Genomic DNA, 21,352 nt, shown 5'->3' on the forward strand with positions numbered 1-21,352 from the left:
CTTCTAGGTTCTGAATACCAATTGTTGGAACTGATCAAGCCGATCAGCCTCTCACTCACAAACTCTGTGCATTAATGCAAGGAAGCACTCCTTGCTAGCTTCTCTCGGTGGAACACAGGAACACACAAGAAGAGTTTTACCGCACTGCACAGCCGCACTGCACACTAGTGCTTTTCTCTTTTTTCACCGCTCTCTTAACACAATGATTACAGAGGTTTAAATAGCACTCTCTCACACACACCACGTCCGGCCACACGACTCGGCCAGGCACTCCGTAATTTCACCACTACCTACGTGCAAGCCACTACTTGCACCACTAACACATGCAGGCAGCCATTAGCTAGTTGATCCACTTTTCACGCCACTTGCACGTTCGCTTAACTTGACCGCACCTCTAAGCCACCATGCACCAGCATGCAGTCATTAACATGAAGATCGCGGCCTCGCTAACCAAACTAACTCATGCATGCACCTGCTAACATACTAACACGACATGACTAATGACTCACGAGAGTATAAACATCAAGATTATCTATAACAGTATACAGCGGCGGTACCCAGCGACCTCGAGGAGACCGACGGCGCGAGGTGTGGTGTACGCGGCCGGAGTGAGTGGTGCGTGGGCCATGCATCCAGGGGTGGTGCTACGGCATGTGAGGCGGCATGGGCTTGGAGAGGGAGGCGCGTGGACTCTGCGTGGCGGGACGGGCTCCGGCGGGGCCCCAGGCGGCGTCGCCCGCACGTGGCCGGCGCGGCCGATCGGCCGGTAGCTAGCGAAAGGTAGACGACGGGACACCTGACGCTGCTGCGTGACAGCGTGAGGTTGAAGAAAGCTTGCCATCCGCGCGGTTTGACGCACAGGGGGGGGGGGGGTTGGAGAAATTGGATAGAACCCATCAGCCAGAGGCCTAGACTAGGAAGAAAATACAATGGACATCGGATTTTTATTGTACGGTGAAGATGGGTCCCTGATGTCATTTTAAGCATACTTCCTCCCTTCTAAATTACATGTCACTACGCCAAAACAGCAAATAGGAGCAAGCAATCTGAGACAAGCCTCTAAGGGCACGTCGCAGATTACAGAAAGAAAGACGCGCTAAAAATGCGGGCGCGGCGCTGCGTGGGGTGGGGGAGGGTAAGAGACAAATGCCAGACGGGCCGTGGTAGGGCAAGTCTCCGATCATTTTAAGATCTGAGATGCGCCTTACTAAGGCCCGTCTCGCATTACTTGTCAACGATTTTTATAAAGCCACAGAAATTAAAGGCTCGTCTCGCATTGATCGGGGGGGGGTGGCGGTGGCGCGTCTGTAGCGTACAATACATATTACATGGAATCAATCCCTTGAAACCGAACGAACCGGCTTACATTACATTACATTAGTAAATCCAGCAATACATTACAATGTCTGAAATACAAATAATCTCACAATACATTACAATGTCTAGCTAAATCCAGCATTACAATGTCTAGCTAAATCCAGCAATTATTATTACATCGATATTAATTATTAGATAGATATTAAATCAGGCAATGGCGCTGGCTTACGAGCGCTAGCAGCTTCGCGAGCTGAATCACCGTCCTCCCCCTTGTAAACGTTGTTGTTCCCCGAGCCACAGCAGTTTAGGGTGACTGAAAAGTCGCTGCAGGGGAGGCAGCCGCCGAAGCAGCTAAACAGCTTCGACCAGCTCGGAAATTTCATCCTGGGCCAGCTCGAGTTTCGTGGGTTTCGTGAGACAATAGAAATCGATAGAGTACTACCACTAAAGCAAACAAAGAGAAGCTTCCTCCGTGGGTTTGCTGATGCAGATTCAGGCAGAATGCGACGATTCCAACAAATACATTCAACAATGGGAGGTACCCGATCCTTATGTGCGGGGGATGTTGGTGGTGAAGGGCGTTGTGGTCCCGGTGTCGCAGATCTGCGGCTGGTGGTGGAGAAGCCCGGGGATGTTGGTGGTGAAGGGAGCTGCGGTCCCCGTGTCGCAGATCTGCGGCTGGTGGTGCAGAAGCCCGTTGGAGGAGGCGCCGCAGATCTGCCGGTGGCGACCGCTGTGATCTCCGAAGCGGTGCACTCCGGGAGCGCGGCGGTCTCGGAGGATGCGCCGAGGAGGGTGATGCCGTGCGCCGCGGTCTCCGGCACGCTGGGGAGGGGGATTTTGGCGGTGGCGAGGTCCTCGGTCTCCGGGACGCTGGGGAGGGGGATTTCAGCCGTGGTCATCTCGTTCAGCAGTACATCTCGTGACTATAATTTTCTTTCGATAAATAGCCGGGACGCGTCTCGCTTTACTTTACTGAGACAAATGGGAGACGCGTCACTGGAAGGCGCGTCTCAGATCATGAGATGGGAGACGAGCTTTTGGACGGATCGTCTCAGATCATGAGGATGGGAGACGCGCAACTGTAAGGCTCGTCTCAGATCATGGGCGTCTTGCATTTGTTCCCACCTCAGACAAGACCCGCCTGGGGGTCTGGAGACGCGTCACTGGAAGGCTCGTCTCAGATCATCAGATGGGAGACGCGCCTTTGGACGGAGCGTCTCAGATCATGAGGATGGGAGACGCGCTACTGCAAGGCTCGTCTCAGATCATCAGATGGGAGACGAGCTTTTGGACGGATCGTCTCAGATCATGAGGATGGGAGACGCGCAACTGCAAGGCTCGTCTCAGATCATCTTGCATTTGTTCCCACCTCAGACAAGACCCGCCTGGGGGTCTGGAGGTCCGAACAAGCTATCCGAACTTGCAGTCTGATACTTTGGTGGTGCGGCTGGGTGGATCTGGGGAAAGTGGTGCTGGCGGATGTGCGGCTGGGTGGATCTGCCGCGGCGGGCGCTGGAGATCTCGTGGGGAGCGTCTCGCGGCGGGCGGCTGGAGCACGATCGAGCCTCTTCTTGCTGTCGTGTGTCGCGGGGGCAGTGGCAAGGTAACTCCGATATGATATCGATTCTTTTGGTTCACCATGTAATAATTAAGTTCTAAGTTCAAACTTTTATGGCTAGAATAGGGCATTATAACTTATGTTCGAAAATACACCAAGATTTTTCCATGATTGTCTTCAGACGTTAAGAGCATCTAATACTAAATAAATCCGAGATAAATCATATAGCATGAAAAGTAAAGATGAAGATCTTAAAATATTTTTACATTCTTGCATCATTGGCAATATTTGGCTCCACATATGACCTTACTGGCTATGGTTTGTCATGTAAGAGTTCGTGTCTCTAATTAATATTGCCTCTTGCCTGCATGTATTATATCGTAGATGACACGTCAAGATACAGAAGCTGGGATAATAAATTTTATTCCATCATCTAAAAAATTATAAAACCACAGATTCTACATGCAGAATAATATTTCGCAGAACTACACTTCCAAGCAAGCAATAATTCCATGCTTGCTAACAATATTTGAACTTAAACACTAGTTGTGCATGGCCCCAAACTATGAGAATCCTAACGTTTTGATTTCATATTCTATATAGATGTCGTATCGGCGTTGGATGTATGGTCCACGCCTTTGCAAGGACTTTATGGATGGTGTTGAAGCCTTCATTAAGAACGCGAAGAAAGATATGGTGGACAATGGTATACAGTATCTCTATTGCCCATGCAAAAATTGCAAAAATGAGAAGCGATATCTTCAAGAGCACGTGTTGAAATCACACTTGATCAAACGTGGATTCATGGAGGATTATCGATATTGGAATAAACACGGTGAAGAAGGACTTAATGAAGCAGAGAGTAGGGATTCCTATGTGGAGAGGGAGGTCCATAGTGTTGTCGAAGAAGAGGACGACGATGTGGATGAGGCGGATATACTAGGGTTGAGCAATGCCGACATCATGGAACAGGTAGTACTCAAACCCGGCCCCATAATAAAGCTTACAATTAGAATAATAAGGTCGTGCTAATATGACTTTTCATGTCTGGCTTGACAGGTTGATAACATAGAGGAGATGGTTTGCAATGCTGACAGACACGGCGACGATGAGTTCAAAGGAGCCGAATTCGGAAAGTACAAGAGGATAATCGAAGACTCTAAGAAACCTTTCTATCCTGGTTGTGGATTGAAATACTCAAGGCTATTTGCGATGGTGAAGCTTTTCCAGTTGAAAGCAATCCACGGATGGAGTGATGGCAGTTTCAAGGAGTTGTTAGCACTCCTTAAGGACATGCTTCCACAAGGCAACATCGTCCCTGAGACCGTTTATGAGGCCAAACAGATTATCTGCCCGTTGGGATTGGAGGTGGAAAAGATCCATGCGTGCAAAAATGATTGCATTCTCTATCGTGGCTCGAATTATCAGGACCTTGAGAAGTGCCCTGTTTGTGGACTCGATCGATTCAACCGTAGAAAAGATGGTGGTGATGATGAGGACTGCAACAGAACAAAGGGCGGACCTAAAAAGGTGTTTTGGTACTTTCCAATTGTTCCACGATTGGTGCGCTGGTTTGCAAACAAAAAGGAGTCAGAATTGTTGCGATGGCACAAGGAGAAGCATAAGGTGGACGGGTTGATAAGACATCCTGCTGATGCCACACAATGGCGGAACATAGATTTGCGATATCCTAAATTTGCGGAAGATCCGAGGAATATTAGGATTGCAATGAGCACAGATGGCATGAACCCATTCATGAACAATAGCACACATAGCACCTGGCCAATTGTTCTGACGATATACAACCTTCCACCTTGGTTGTGTAACAAACGGAAGTACATTATGCTGTCGGGCTTGATACCGGGGCCACATCAACCTGGTAATGACATCGACACTTATTTCAGTCCTTTGGTTGACGATCTGAAGTTGCTGTGGTGTGAAGGAGTGGAGGTCTGGGATGAGTACAAGCGTGAGTACTTTCAGCTTCGAGCCATTTTGTTCGCGACTATCAGTGACTCTCCAGCGGCACGGAACTTGTCCGGACAGAGCAAGAAAGTAGGTTGCGGGTGCCCACATTGTTTGAGAGAGACAGACTCTGAGTACTTGAGTGAGTCAAAAAAAATAGTGTACATGGGACATAGACGCTACCTTGGAATGAAACACCCGTTCCGGAACATGTGTGATCACTTCAACGGTAAGGCCGAGAAGAGGCGTCCTCCTCCGCATTTCTCAGGTCATGATGTCTACGAAATGGTTAAGAATGTCCATGTTGTCCTCGGTAAGCGGAAAGGAGAGAAGAAAGGCAAGAGGGGCAAGAAGGTCGTTGTTGAAGAAGATGACATGTGGAAGAAGCAGTCGATTTTCTGGGAGCTACCGTATTGGAAGGACTTAGACATCCGTCACTCTATTGATGTGATTCACGTGGAGAAGAATGTCTGTGAGAGCCTTCTCGGCACATTGCTTAACATGGACGGAAAAACGAAAGATCACGCACATGCACGAGCTGATCTGAAGAAAATGAAAATTAGAGAAGAGTTGTGGCTCAATGATGACTCCGTTAAAGGAATGGAGCTGCCCACATCATGCATCACCCTGTCAAAGAATGAGAAGAAGGAGTTTTGCGAGTTCTTGAAAAGTGTGAAAGTTCCAACTGGCTACTCAACCAACGTCTCGAAGCTTGTATCAATGCCTGATCTAAAGCTATCTCCCGGCATAAAGTCTCATGATTACCATGTATTGCTGACGCAGATGATTGCCGTAGGAATTCGGAATATCCTACCGGTCAATGTTCGGGAGGCTATTATGAACCTGTGCTTTTTCTTTAATGCAATTGGTCAAAAGGTTCTAAGTGAAGAAGATCTTGAGTCATTGGAAAAGAAGCACTATGAAACTTTGTGCGTTCTTGAGATGTATTTTCCACCTGCCTTTTTCGATATCAGCCTTCATTTCACGGGCCATCTTATCAAGGAGATAAAGCTACTTGGTCCTGTGTTCCTTCACCAGATGTATGCGTACGAGAGATTCAACGGCATCTTGAAGTCACTAGTAAGAAATCGAGCTTTCCCCGAGGGCAGCATGGTACAAGGATATTGTACAGAGGAAGCCATTGAGTGGGCTCTAAACTACGCTGACCCGAGTAACCCGGTTGGTGTTCCCAAGTCTCGTCATGAGGGGAGGCTCACAGGCACGGGGACGATCGGGAAGAAGGCTATAATTCCAGATCGAGATTTATTTCATAGGGCTCATTTCCACGTGTTGCAACAAATGGACATTGTGTCTGAGTACTTCGATGAGCACAACGAGCTGTTGCTTAGAGAGAATCCTGTACACAGTGAATCATGGTTAGCAAAGGAACACATGAACAAATTCTGTGGTTGGCTCCGGAATCGAATTTCACGATCAAATACTCCTATAAGTGAACAACTCAAAATTTTGGCTCTTGGTCCTATATTCACCGTTATGACATACCAAGGGTATGACATAAATGGATACACGTTCTACACCGAACGACAAGATAAGAAAAGCATGTATCAGAATAGTGGTGTACGTGTTGATGCTTACGATGTTAACGGAGAGGACAAAACAGCGTACTATGGTCAAATACAAGAGATATGGGAGCTTGACTTTCACGGTTTTAAAATTGCTCTTTTCCGTTGCAATTGGGTTGATGCAAATAGAGGTGTACAAAAAGACAAGTACGGGTTCGTTAGTGTCGATCTTAGCCGTCACGGATACAAGACGGACCCTTTCGTCCTCGCACAACATGTGGCTCAAGTGTTCTATGTTTCCGACACCACAAACAAAAGACTCAAGGTGGTTATACCTGGAAAACGGCGAATCGTCGGTGTTGAGAATGCGGTCGACGAGGAAGAGTTCGATCAGTTTGATGAGATACCTCCTTTCGCCACCTCAATGATCAAGCCAAGAATACCATCGGCCAACGAAACTCCCTACTTGCGCAACGACCATAAAGAAAAAGTCAAGAATTTCAAAAAACCAAGGGAACAACGGAAAGTAGCAAAATGATTGGGCACACAATGTATATTAATTGTTCCTTTGTCAAGTATGGGAATTGTGTGACTGTAATTGTTCCTTTGTGAAATATGGTAAAAGTGTGACTTTAATTGTGCCTTTGTGAGATATGATAATGTGTGAATATTTGTGAAGTACGAATTCATATTTGTGAGATATCAATATGTGTGAATTTTCTGTTCCAGAACTGAATGGTTGTGACTTTAATTGTTCTGGACATTCAGTTCTGGAACTGAACAAGAAAGGCGAGACGCGCGTTACCTACGGCGCGTCGCTCATATACCTACTCCGGGAGGAACCCAGGGACCCTGGGGCACTTGTGCCTAAAGAGAGAAAAGAAAAAAAGAGTTACACCTCGGGGGCCTCAAATGCGAGACGCGCGCTACCTACGGCTCGTCGCGCATATCATCATGCGCGACGCGCCGTAGATAACGCGTGTCGCGCATAAGCCCACGAACAGATTGAACGGGTGAGCCCTCGGGGCCCAGTCCCACACCAATGCGCGACGTGCCGTGGGTACCGCGCGTCGCGCATTCCCCGGTATCTGCAATTATTTTTCCGGCTCTATAAGGGGGTCCGGGCGGAAAACACTTGTGCCTCAGAGAGGCAACAAAAAAAAGTTACACCCCGGTTGGGGGTCCAGGGCCACCGGGCTCAACCCGCAGGGTACCACGAACAGATTGAACGGGTTCGACCCGCAAGGGAGCCCCTCGGGCCCCAGACCCACACCGCCAGCATGGGCAAAGACAGGAAACTGTGGCTCAAAGGTACTTGTATTGTAAATTCGAAACGGCGAAGACCGCCCAAGCTTATAAGCTGGACGCACTCGCCTTGCGTTGGCGAGGTGGGACAAAATCCCCTCCCAACGCGCGCCTGACAGCAACCATCTCGGGGCCTCAAATGCGAGACGCGCGCTACCTACGGCTCGTCGCGCATATCATCATGCGCGACGCGCCGTAGATAACGCGTGTCGCGCATAAGCCCACGAACAGATTGAACGGGTGAGCCCTCGGGGCCCAGTCCCACACCAATGCGCGACGTGCCGTGGGTACCGCGCGTCGCGCATTCCCCGGTATCTGCAATTATTTTTCCGGCTCTATAAGGGGGTCCGGGCGGAAAACACTTGTGCCTCAGAGAGGCAACAAAAAAAAGTTACACCCCGGTTGGGGGTCCAGGGCCACCGGGCTCAACCCGCAGGGTACCACGAACAGATTGAACGGGTTCGACCCGCAAGGGAGCCCCTCGGGCCCCAGACCCACACCGCCAGCATGGGCAAAGACAGGAAACTGTGGCTCAAAGGTACTTGTATTGTAAATTCGAAACGGCGAAGACCGCCCAAGCTTATAAGCTGGACGCACTCGCCTTGCGTTGGCGAGGTGGGACAAAATCCCCTCCCAACGCGCGCCTGACAGCAACCATCTCGGGGGCCTCAAATGCGAGACGCGCGCTACCTACGGCTCGTCGCGCATATCATCATGCGCGACGCGCCGTAGATAACGCGTGTCGCGCATAAGCCCACGAACAGATTGAACGGGTGAGCCCTCGGGGCCCAGTCCCACACCAATGCGCGACGTGCCGTGGGTACCGCGCGTCGCGCATTCCCCGGTATCTGCAATTATTTTTCCGGCTCTATAAGGGGGTCCGGGCGGAAAACACTTGTGCCTCAGAGAGGCAACAAAAAAAAGTTACACCCCGGTTGGGGGTCCAGGGCCACCGGGCCCAACCCGCAGGGTACCACGAACAGATTGAACGGGTTCGACCCGCAAGGGAGCCCCTCGGGCCCCAGACCCACACCGCCAGCATGGGCAAAGACAGGAAACTGTGGCTCAAAGGTACTTGTATTGTAAATTCGAAACGGCGAAGACCGCCCAAGCTTATAAGCTGGACGCACTCGCCTTGCGTTGGCGAGGTGGGACAAAATCCCCTCCCAACGCGCGCCTGAACAGCAACCATCTCGGGGGCCTCAAATGCGAGACGCGCGCTACCTACGGCTCGTCGCGCATATCATCATGCGCGACGCGCCGTAGATAACGCGTGTCGCGCATAAGCCCACGAACAGATTGAACGGGTGAGCCCTCGGGGCCCAGTCCCACACCAATGCGCGACGTGCCGTGGGTACCGCGTGTCGCGCATTCCCCGGTTAGAACGCGACCCTCGGCCTTCTGGGACTTAGGTCAAATTTTCAAATCAGATACAACCGTTCTCTGCTGTCTGCTCCCCGCCGCCGCGCCGTCGTCTCGCGCCGCCCGTCGTCGTTGAGCCAGACCGTCACTCCCTCGCGGCCGTCGTCCCCGGCCCCGCAGCGCCGCTCCGCGCTATCGGCGCCCCCCGGGCCCGAGCTCCCGTCCCCGCGAGTGCCGCCGCCGTCGAGCCTTCCCCGAGCCGTCGCGCCGTCGTGCCCGGCCCCGCGGCGCCGCCCCAAGCCACCGTAGCGTCGTCCACTGCCGCCGTAGGTGAGCTTTCCCCCTTTCTAATTAGTCACTGTTCATACCCTACATATGGATGTACCAGGGCAAGAAACATCTTCCATGGACACACATAGGGCCTATTTGGATGAATGGGAAAGAGAAAGAGAAAGTGCAAAACTTTTGCTCTTTTGCACTTTTTTTGCACTTTTAGATCCAAACACCCCAAAGTGCAAAAGGGCAAATGCTACCGTAATTTTGCTAATTATGGATTAATTAGACTTAATAGATTCATCTCGTCATTTAGTCCTCATCTATGTAATTAGTTTTTTAATTAAACTATATTTAATACTTCTAATTAGCGTCCAAACATCTGATGTGACAGGAGCAAAAAATTTTACCATTTGCCCTTTTGCCATTTGGGGTGGATCCAAACACCCCCATAGTATGTTTTGCTACACAGAATTGAAATCAAATTATCAAGAGCAAAAAGAGACCAACCTAGCCAAATAAAAAAAAGAGCGGTTAATGACCAAAGATTGAGTCATATATTTCAAAAAATGGAGATTACTTTGCGAGAATATGTATCACTAAAGCATTAAGCATGTCTAGGCCTAGGTATGGGATTCATGCGGTTACTCTATGGTTGTATCTGATTCGGAGCGTTTACTCTATGGTTGTATCTGTTTTTTTTTCTTTCTCATGTAGCACGATGTCCAGTGGTCCGGACAGTGTGCAGCAAGCTGCAGGCGATGAGGACAGTGTGCAGCAACCTACAGATGACAGAGCATCATCAGGACGGCCGGCACGGTCACAGTCAGGAGCTAGCACATCTGGTGCTGGCAGAAAGAAAAGGTCACAGACAAAGTGGCCATCAGATGTGAAAAGTTGTGGCCGGCTCAATTCTGAGGCAGCACCCGAAGAATCGTCAGTCTTGGTGAGATTAGCACGGGTTTGTGGCCTCACTGCCCGGCAAAGGGTGCCACTCACCTTGGAACATTTCGATGACTTGTCTTGGGACGACAAAAAGAGAATCTTCGAAAACAATATTCAACCCTATGTTGAATATCCGATAGAGTTGCACGATAAGGCTACGAAGCATGCTATGAAGATCATCTCTAAAGCCTGGAGGAGCTACAAGAACAAGTAAAGTGTTGTCACTTACTATTGTCATTTACTAACATTTTTTCATTATCTACTGTCACTTATGCAGATTTATTGTTTTGTCGTGCAGGCTTTTAAAGTGTTGGAAGAAGAAAGAGAACCCTTTTGACAAGTATGCGGACTTGACCAAAGAAGCCTGGGACGAGCTTGTTGAAAAGTGGAATACTCCCGAGTTCCAACAGTCAAGTGAGTATTTTCGGGGTCTCCGAGCGCGGAACGAGCTTGACCACCACCTTGGCTCAGCGGGATATGCTGGAAAGCAACGCAAGTGGGAGCAGGAGGATGAGATGCTGGCAGCGAGGGGCATTGAGAATCCCTATGAATCGTTTGAGGGACGGCTGGCACCATTTATGCGTGCTAGGTCAAAGCTCACGGAGGATGGCAATATCAATTTCTACAGCACGAGCGCTGAGGAAGTTGCTCAAAGGGCTTTGATGGAGAGCAGCCAAGGTTCAAATGAAGGAGTGAGGGAGTTTGATGCGCTCACCAGGGCTTTGGGAACCCGTGAGCAACGGGGCCGTGTCCGTGGTGTTTCCAGTCAGTTGACCTGGAAGGAGGGGTTCCCTGAACACAAAGGCAGATACCGGAAGCGGACTCGAGACTCCTCATCAAAGGTTGACATAGATGAGATCAAAAAGCAGGTGAAGATGGAGATGTTTGGAGAGTTGAAGACCATCTTCGAGTCTCAGGGATTGTCATTCCCTGATATGCCGGGGAGTACGATGAGTGAAGAGAGAAGGGACAGCTTCGCTTGTACTGCAGCGGGTGCTTCTCAGAGTAGAGGGACAGAGAGGGCAATTGTGCCTACATCAGTGGAGCCGGATACGATAGATGGCTTGGCTCGTCCGACCCGATGCAGTCTTCTCGTGCAGCTGGTCGGAGATTCGTCTTTCATGGAGGTCGGGAACGGGCTTGTGTATCCCGGTATGTCCCAGCTTGAAGGTGTCCAGGTCAGTGCATTGGTCTTTGCCTCTCTTTTCTTTTCTCCTATTTCTTTTTGTTTTTTTTTCTTTTGGTATGTACAACTTGCTTGAGATTTAAAGGCTTTGTTGTTGTTGTTGATGTTGTTGCAGGTCAGGGCTGATTGTGCTGTGGTCAAGATTGACTACGTGCATGAGTTTGCTAAGAATATCAAGCTGGAGGTGCCACCAGATGACATGACCACCACTTTGCGGGATGCAGTTGCGAGAAGGGTTCAGTGGCGGAGAGCTGGTATTCATATTGATCCAGCAGATGCAGATTCAGTACCGACCAGTCAACCTCAGCCACAGAGTGCTGCAGTGCCACCGACGTTTTCTGAGCCATGCCCACAGCTGCCGGATACACGGGAATCGTTATCGGAACCGCATCCTCCTGTCCCTACTCAGCCTCAGGTTACCCCCCCTCCACCTGTTCCGACAGAGCCAGCTACCGCTCCCAAGAAGCCAAGCAAGGCTAATCCTGTGAGGAAGAAGCAGAGTAGGCCGATGGCGACGAAGCGGGAGATCTCAGAGGGTAAGAAAAAGGTGGAGCGGATAAAACAACCGGTCACAAGGGCTTACACTTCTGAGAATCCAAAGTACAGGGTTGGAAAGGCCTTGCTTAGTGTCTCTGAGCTTCGGGCAGCAGGTCCATATTGTATGGACCTGCACAAGTACTACATGCAAAATGTCAATCAAGCCGAGGAAATCATGGTGTCATACGAAGAGCGGCACTTTCTGCAGCTTGAGGGCAACAGCAACATCTTTATTGTTGCCTGGAGCGATTTGTTCGACCTTTTCAACCTCGACGCTTTGGATCTTTCTCTCATTCGGTGCTTTGCATTGTAAGTCGATTAAGACTTGTTTCCATTTCAATGCATTTGATATACGTTCAACAATTTAAGTCGTTTCTATTTCAATTCATATGGATCGTGTAGGCACATGCAACAAGAGACAAGGCGTCGAACCGGAAAGAAGTGTGGGTACATTGACCCACAGCTGATGACGGTGACATTTATGCTGACAGCTAGAGATAGCTTGGTCAGGTGCGCACATGCAACAATTAAACTTGTTTTCATTTCAACTTGTAGCCACATGTAGTCACTTGTTTCCATTTAACACATGTAACCGCTTGTTTCCATTTCAACTTGGTTAGGTACATGGTGAAGTGCATGCGAGTACATGCTGACAAGGAGCACATTGTGGTGCCGTACAACCCAGGCAACCATTGGGTTACACTCATCATCAATGTCAGGAGCAAGCAAGTCTTCTACCTTGACTCGAGCATTCCATCAGATGAGTCGGGCGCGCCTCAGATACGTGATTATTCTCTAGTCATCTCAATCCTTGACGAGTAAGTTTGTTGTTTGCTTTAGTTTTTTATCATTTGCCCATTTCAGAAGCATTTGTAATATAACATCCGGATGTCTGTGTTTAGGTCTCTTGACAGGCATCTTAGGGACAAAGAAGGATACAAAGAGCAACGTCAAGCTGCGTTTACACATCACACCGCGTGGACGGTAACTACTATAACTAAATCGCTTTACTATTACGATGTTTTCTTGGTTCTAAGTGTCGCAAAATGCTAATTTCTATCTATCTTTGACATGTAGTGCACACGGCAACCCTCGGGTAACTCATGTGGGTTCTATGTTTGCCACAACATGCTTCTAGTTGCAGAGAAACCGGATTTCACGGTAAGAATTATCACGTGTTATAATTAAAAAAAATCTGTCTTCATCTTGTATTCTAACTGCTTGTAATTATATTTCGAAGGACGAAGATGATTATTTCAATCAAACGACGCTTGGTAACGTGAAGGATATCCGAGAGAGGCTAGCGGGATTCCTCATGATGGAGGTGGTCAACACAAAGGGGGAGTTCCATCCACGATAGCACGGCCCGCGACATTGAGCTAGATTGAGAGACTTGCTTTGCATGTACTCTATTGTTCTTATCGATCATTGTTGCTAATTGATTGTACATGTGTTATATAATACCATCTTTCCTTGTGTGTATCGCACTATGTGAATTGTATGGATGCGTGCGATGATTGCGGTGAATTCTGTGAATTGAAATCTTTTGCAGGTATTTGATTGCAGCTGCCAAATCCTGGCTAGTTCCAGGATGCAGCTGGGGAATAAAAAGGCCCCTGTTGGAGGTAGACTAATGCAAGACACGCCTCGCTTGGGGCGCGACTCTCAATAGGCTCCCAGGGCCACCTGTGTGAAGCCAAAGCGAGACGAGCCGTAAATGAGGCGCGTCTCCCATCTGTGACTAATGCGAGACCCGTCTAGCCTAAAGCTCGTCTCGCATTTGGCTCCCAGTGGCGCCTGTGTGAAGCCAAGGCGAGACGCGCTGTAAGTGAGGCGCGTCTCCCATCTGTGACTAATGCGAGACCAGGAGTGCCTGTGTGAAGCCAAGGCGAGACGCGCCGTAAATGAGGCGCGTCTCCCATCTTTGACTAATGCGAGACCCGCCTAGCCTAGAGCTCGTCTCGCATTTTGCTCCCAGGGAAGCCTGTGTGAAGCCAAGGCGAGACGCGCCGTAAGTGAGGCGCGTCTCTAATCTTAGACTAATGCGAGACCCGCCTAGCCTAGAGCGTGTCTTGCATTTGGCTCCCAGGGAAGCCTGTGTGAAGCCAAGGCGAGACGAGCCGTAAGTGAGGCGCGTCTTGCGTTTTGGTAATCTGAGACGCGCGTTAGGCGCGTCTCAGATTACTTTTTTATCTGCGACGCGGTAATGCGGGACGCGACAGCTGCGCGTCTAGCATTTTGCCTAGGGCGCATCTCAGATTAGGGCTTCTGGCGTAGTGTGTTGTTTAAAATTTTCTAAATATAATTATTTCTACTATGTACTTAAAAAGAATAAAATAATATATAATTTAGGAAGGAATGAGTATGTACCGATTCGGTTTTCTTGACCCCTAAATAATCTTGATAGCTCGCCAACGTAGCACTGATGATGAAAATGTGACGGAAGGGGCCAGGAAATGATAACAATAACTAGTTAACAATGAGCGGAGGCAACAGTGTCAGCAGTGCCTTGTGGATTGAAATAAACATTTAAATAGAAAAACTGTCAGCTAACGCTGTATGATATGATGGGCGTGCTCTGATCGTGATGATGCTCCCCGACCTGTTCAACAGAGAGAGGTTGCAATCGAAGTAACAAACCAGCACCCGGCTACCACGAAAATGACCAAAGCTATTATATTGCATAGTTTTTTTTTCTTTTCAGCTGTCATGTCGACATATTGAGGCGAACAATCAGCTCAATAATGGAACATATATAATTAACATTTTACACGGTCCTTTTCTTTTCTTATCTCTGGAAACTATATAATAAACCATGCACCGAGCGACATAATCTTGAGATTGATAGAGTCAACAATAATAAGAATGTTTACACGGCTAGCTGTTTGAGAATGCATGAGAATATACGAAAAGTAGGGACGTGATGATCGTGCAGTTAAGATTAGCTCTCCGAAATAAAAGAAAGAGTGGCATTCCTGAATTAAAACAGCTCCATATATATCGAAAGTGAAAGGATGTTTAAGAACCATGGCGGCGATGTGATGCAAGTGGAGCTCCACGAACACCTTACAACGACCTAGCTTTTTTAGGTGATTGAATATAATAAAACAACTCGATCGTATGTATCCTAACCTCTCATTAACCTCTTAATCCGAGGAGGAGGATGAACACCAAACGGCACATCCATCGCCTGCTCTTCAAGAGAGAGAATGCACCTGCATATATGCCCTTCCAAATGTGCATGCAGCCAGTCCTCGATCAAAAAGAAAAAGAAAAGGTGCATGGGAGTCGCAGCCAGCCAGCCATGTCGGCATAGAAGGGGGAGATCGACGATTATTAGCTGAAGCAGAGGCCAGTGTTCATGTACATGTCGCCCTTTCCACATTTGATTAGCTACCAATATATATATATATATTACCCCATCGCTGTTACGAATGAACTAATAATAAGAAGTTACTGATCGAGCGTAGTAACATCGTATGTGAAACAGTCAGCCCAATTGGCTGTCGAGAAGACCAATGCAAACAGCAGCAGCACATGCCGACCGGCCGGTTGGTGCCTGAAAAGGTGTCCCGTTCGTTTGTTGATATATATATATATATATATAAAATTCATTCTACACGCACTCGTAGCTATTCTTTATAACGTAGAACGTATCTAACCCAAAATTATATATATAGATATATATATACCACTATCTCATCTAATCTGCTCTTAAGTATATGCCTCAAGTAGCTAGCAACAACTAACCACAATAAGCATATATAATATATATTATTGTTGTGGACCGATCGACCCTTTGCTGGTTCCGAAGAACTTTCGTTCGATCGTGACCGATGTGATGAGCGCGCTAGCTACAGGTGGTTTCTGACGAATATGTCTGCTAACATTTTTTTAACCCAAATGGCTGGAAAATCTGCTTTTCAATTAAAAAAATAGCTGCTTTTTGATTAAAAGATGTTGCATGAGTAGGCAACATTTTACCTAGTGTAGAGATGCCGTTTGTTACTACTTGTAGCCACGTGTCACTCAATTGTGTCACAATATATAGCTTGTCTATTACTATATGTTGACTAGTCCTTTCGTTTCAAATTGTAGTTCATTCAAGATACATAAATTTTGTTACGAATGTAGACACAAAGTATATTTAGATGCATAGCAAAATCTATGTATCTAAATTTACCAAAACGACCTGTAATTTGGAACGGAGGAAGTATATTCTAACTGCATCACAAACAACAGCCGCCGTCTATATATACACACACACCACTGGCATGATGCCCTCATGCAATCGGCGAGCTATGGTTGCTTACTTCCATTATATTCTAGAAATAATACTCTTTTAACGCGACTAATTGTATGTCTTCCTCGGCGGTAGATGATTAGCTGTGAAGAACAGGCATGTGGGAATAATTGTGAATATACAAATTCTGCTGGTGTGGGTAGTATGGACTAGCTAGAGAGGAGTAGATAACTGCTGGAGACTGTGTCAGCTGCTCCAACTTGGTTGCAGCTTGTTTCAGCATCGCAAAGAATGGTCAACTGGCCAAGTTGGCATCTAATCAACGGATTTCCAGAATGACCTGTCCCAGCAGCTCTGCAAGTCAACCGATGAGCGAGCATTATATGCGTATATATTTATATCTTCCGATCCTTTGTATAATCAGTGTATACCCAGTCCTAGTTTTTGTTGTGGCCAAGCAAGAACACATCGATCAAGGCTACGAAACGTGTTAATCTGTACAAAAGAAGAGAGAGCCGCAGCATGCCTGAGCTAGCTTGATCAAGGGGACAATAAGGAAGTAATGATACAAAAATAATCTGTCTGAGGGAGTAGTGTATAATAAGAGAATGGAACTTATTACGAGAATATAATGGGCCAGATCGAACGATCCAAGTCGGAAACGTGTGTGGCCACCCAAGATTCTGCAGATCTCTCCATGGTCGTCCATAAGATGTGCTAGCTGCCTCCATGTTCTTTCTTTATAAATGCCAAGCTGCTGCCACTCATGTACGGTTTGCACTACTATTTTTTCCTAGGGTAAAAAACAACACATCATGCATGCTTCACCTGTCTATAAACAAATTGAAGAATCGCCTGTGTCTGGTGTTTGGATTGGGCCGAGGCCACCAAACACAAAAAGCTTCGAATGGCCGGAGCACACGTCGTCGTTAGAAGTCAGAACACTGCAAAGAGAAATGAAGGCGACGCCAGCACCAGCAGCAAGTAATCTGAATGCGTGACGCAAGCATATGCTACTTTACGGTAAGCGCCGCGGATACGCTTCTGAAGCTCCTAAGGGCCATGCAGCATAGATGCACAGATTAGCCAACTCTTGGGGCCGACTGGCCAAGGGACAAATAAAGAGCTGCTAGCAACCCCAGGAGATTATAAACTTGTCGATCCGTGCATGCATATGTTCAAATTCCATGCATGCATGCTTCCATTTTAGGGTCCAAGCGAACCGTATCCTGATAGTGCGAGAATATATTTTTTTTAGCCGAACCGACACAATATATATATAATATCTAGGTGCGTAGCAAAGTCTACGAATTTAGAAAATCTAAAACAACTATGTCGGAGGATTTCTCCGGCCGAGTGGCGGAGTGCACCCGCCTAATCCTAGCTTAGGATGAGTTTGGGGGTAGTCAAGGAATGCTCGATCTAGAGGCGTATGAACACGAGTAGCACACACGGGTTTAGAGTGGTTCGGGCCGTCTGATCGTAATACCCTACGTCCACTGTGTGATGTATTGTTTGTAAGCTTGGGGGAGGAACTGCTGACCCTGCGTGAGTGTGAACCCTTTTGTGTGTGTCTTCTAACGTGCGCTCTCTCCCTTTTATATGCTCAAGAGGAGCGCGTACACTGAGCGGGGTCCCGACAGGTGGACCCGGCGATATATTAAATAACGTACACATTGGAGTCTTAAATGCCTCAGATCCGGAGATCTTCCTCGTCCGCCTCCGTGCGTATCCTCCGTCTGGTTAGGGTCTCGTGCCGTCTTGCTAGCATAGGGTTTGCTGCCGCTGACATGCGTAGAGGGAGTCATGCTATCGATGTAGAGTCAGCTCCCGCTGATAGGCGAAGGGGCTATACTAACCTGCCGTGATGTAGCCTTTGCGCACTGTAGCAGCGCACATTGTGGCCTCCTGCAGTAGGTTATAATAACTCTTCGCCCACGCGCGCGGCACTGTGATGTGACCATACGTCCTTCGTCCACGCGCGCGGCGCTGTGATGTGACGCGCCGCCTCGATAACAGGCGGGCTTACCATGCAATCACCCATACCTGCCCAACGTGTCAGAGGGCAGCCCATGCTCTGTCTTGGGTGCGCGCACCCCAACCACCCGTATTTAATACGGTAGTTGGGCTGGCTTCTCGCAGAAGGCTGGTATCCACCGGACACGTGGCGGTGCTGGTTTAGCGGCCGCTTCCTCAGGGGCACGTGGCGCCACCGGACCTCCTCCCTGGTGGGGTGGGAGGTCCGGGCCCCCCTGGCTGGCCCAGGCGCTCAGGCTCCTAGGGGTCCGGCTTCCACACGTGGGGGCCCAAGACCATCCCGCGGTGGTCCGGACCCGTGGTAGCTGTTCCTGAGCTCTTCATCCTTGCGGGCACGTGGAGGCACCGGACCTGCTATTACGTGGGAGGAGGTTCGGAGATTGTGCCCCCAGTTGTTAGGCTCGGATCTTACGCCCTATCGCCTAGAAGTTTAGTGCGAGGTTATGGATAACCTCATACCCCTTAGGCTGGATACTCTAGTAGAAGGTACTTCTGTCTGTATGTACCGACAAACTACTTCCTCCGTTCCAAATTATAATTCGTTTTGGCAATTATGATATATAATTTTTTTGCTATATATGTAGACACAGTATATATTAGATGCCTTCAACTGGCTCTCGCTGATGAAACAACGTACGCCTGCTCGATCACTAGAATACGTGACATATGTGTGTAAGCAAGGTACATGCTCGCAAACACATTATTACACAGTTTTAGAGCATGTTTGGTGAGGTCCTTTGATTAAACCATGAGAAGTGGTTTCCTCGGAGAAGTGATTTACGTGTTTGAAAGCGATTCTCAGTGATTCTCTAAATTAAATATTAGATTAAAAATTAAGTATGAAGTGATTTCGGGCTGGAAGTGAATAAGTAGAAGTTACATCTTTTTAGCTGCTAGCGTCTTAATTTATCTCAGACAATCACTTCACTTCAAGGAATCAAACTAGAATTACTTCCATAGAACATGCACCACATATCATCTGTATTTTACAGCAATATCGTCATACATAAGCACGTACATGACAGGTAGCTCATCACCAAGCTGACCTACATGCACCACTGTGGTTATTTGGGTACCCCTAAACCCTTCATGCGACGAGGAAACAAACGGAGACAACCGGCCGGCCGATCGACGACGAGGAGCCCGGCCCCCCGGACCCCAGTATATGCCGGGCTCTGCCAATATAATACTATATACGACCATAATCACGAAAATAATCTTTAATCCTTAACATTGGTCCCGGCTACTGTTGGGCTCGGAACTAATAAAGATTTTAGTTCCGGATTCAACGGCTAGGGTGCGGTGGGGAGTTTTAGTTCCGCTTGGAGCCACTAACTGAGATTAAAATACATCTTTTAGTTTCGGTTGGTGGCTGCAATCGGGATTAAAAGTCGTAAACATTTAGTCCCGGATGATAACACCAATAGGGACTAAAGGATGACCTTTTAGTTTTAGTTCCGGTTGGTAGCTCCAACCCGGACTAAAAGTATCTTTAGTTCCGGTTGGTGTTACCAATCGAGATTAAAGGGTCATTTACGGATTAGTCTAAAAGGAAGATATCTTATTCAAAATCACGTGTGCTATGTAGGTAGGGTGGTAAATAAATTGTGTGTGAGGTAAGAGATCTTGGATTCGAGTTCCGCGGACTGGAGTTTAGTTTGGCTTGACCGACCGTCCGTCCGGCGACAACACTGTAGAACGATGCCAGGCCATAAGCACCCATGGTCATGAGGCAACCAGGCTAAACTAAGGAGAGAGAGAAAGCAGGAGAGAGTGGAGCGGGCGGCTCGCGAAACGCTCGCTGGGAGCGGGCGGAAACGCTGCTGCGCTCACTGCTGCGCATTAAATTTAGGCCTGTTTGGTATCCTGCCTAAGGCGCCACAACTTGCCTAACCTTAGTCGTCCAAATTGAAGAACTAACCTTAGGCAGAAAAGTTAGGCAAACTATGGCACCTTAGGCAGGATACCAAACAGGCCTTAAATGCTAGCGAGGTCCGCCACCACCGCACGGTGATCACTCTTGCAGCCGAGGCTGACCATAAGCCTTTGCTCTAATTCGGCAACGTGCTCCCTGCTGAAAGCATGCAGCCACCAGCAAGCAAAAATCCTGTGGGCTTAGCTAGGCAGCTATCTGATGCTGCTCACCGAATGTCTACCACCACCTGGGTGCATCATAGAGAGAGAGGTCGTCGGGATCGATCTTATCGGATCCAGGCGTGGGCCTGGAGGCTGTGCCCAGGTCAAGACTTGCATGCCGATGATGTCGACCATATGGCATCACCTCCTGACGCTCCACCTGTCCCTCCACTGGGCATAGACGCATAGTAGTGACCATGAGTGTTGGTGGTGCCCATTATCCTCTTGCATGCTCTGATCATGCACCATATGCAGCAGTGACACCACCGGAGAGATCTCCTCGGCTGTGTGGATGCCGCCGCTGTCGCCGCCGGAAAAACGGTCGGGGATCGGCCGAGCAAGCATCGACGTCGAGGTCGTCGTTGTGACATTCAAGTATTTAGAATTATAAACCCTAAATTTTAGTGTAAAGTGTGCATGTTTGATCCTATGTATGTGTATTCAAATTTAAGTGCAAAGGGAAAAAGTGTATTTATGTAATTTTTAAAAAAAATTGGGCCCTTTAGTGTTAATTGGGTAAGAATGGGAGGTAGAATCAACAACATAGGAAGTTTGTGACACCTTAGGTGTCAAGTTTGTATCACATTAGAAAAGAAATTATAATAGATATGTTGAATTATATGAAATTTGGGTGTTTATGTGCAAATAAGGACTTAGATGTGATTAATGCAAAAGTATGGGTCCTTTTATGCAAAATAATTGAAGTATAAAAATAACTTTCAAAGTTTACTTATGATCAAAATGTAAGAATGCAAGTCATCGTGACATTGCATGAAAACTTGCAATTATGTCCAAAACTGTATGAAATCTACCTCACTAAGGACAAAACTTATTTAAATACAACTTTTCTTCAAAATTTAAAATTAAAGCTATGTACTTTGGGTTTTTGAACTTGAACCCTAAAGCAATGTTGTAGGGTTTGAAAAACTCTCCAACTTCTATTTTGTTCATTTCCTTATTAG

The 21,352-nt window shown here is 47.9% G+C and overlaps 1 protein-coding gene across 1 annotated transcript; it reads left to right on the plus strand.

The window, feature by feature from the left end:
• The first annotated feature begins 11,602 nt into the window (after window positions 1-11,602).
• On the plus strand, window positions 11,603-20,781 carry LOC112898390 (calcium-dependent protein kinase 27-like). The gene is made up of 3 exons (XM_025966713.1): window positions 11,603-12,283; window positions 12,377-12,484; window positions 20,646-20,781. The coding sequence occupies exons 1-3, from the start codon at window positions 11,637-11,639 to the stop codon at window positions 20,779-20,781; spliced, it is 891 nt and encodes a 296-aa protein (XP_025822498.1). The 5' UTR covers window positions 11,603-11,636.
• The last annotated feature ends 571 nt before the right edge of the window (window positions 20,782-21,352 follow it).

This window comes from Panicum hallii, chromosome 6, assembly GCF_002211085.1.
Source record: "Panicum hallii strain FIL2 chromosome 6, PHallii_v3.1, whole genome shotgun sequence".
In the NCBI taxonomy this organism is placed as follows: Eukaryota; Viridiplantae; Streptophyta; class Magnoliopsida; order Poales; family Poaceae; genus Panicum; species Panicum hallii.

Excerpts from the sequence above, each read along its gene's own strand:
- LOC112898390 (XM_025966713.1), top strand. The coding sequence starts at position 11,637 with ATGACCACCACTTTGCGGGATGCAGTTGCGAGAAGGGTTCAGTGGCGG. Across the intron at positions 12,284-12,376 it reads CTCATTCGGTGCTTTGCATT|GCACATGCAACAAGAGACAA; the intron begins GTAAGTCGATTA and ends TGGATCGTGTAG. Across the intron at positions 12,485-20,645 it reads GCTAGAGATAGCTTGGTCAG|CAGTGACACCACCGGAGAGA; the intron begins GTGCGCACATGC and ends CACCATATGCAG.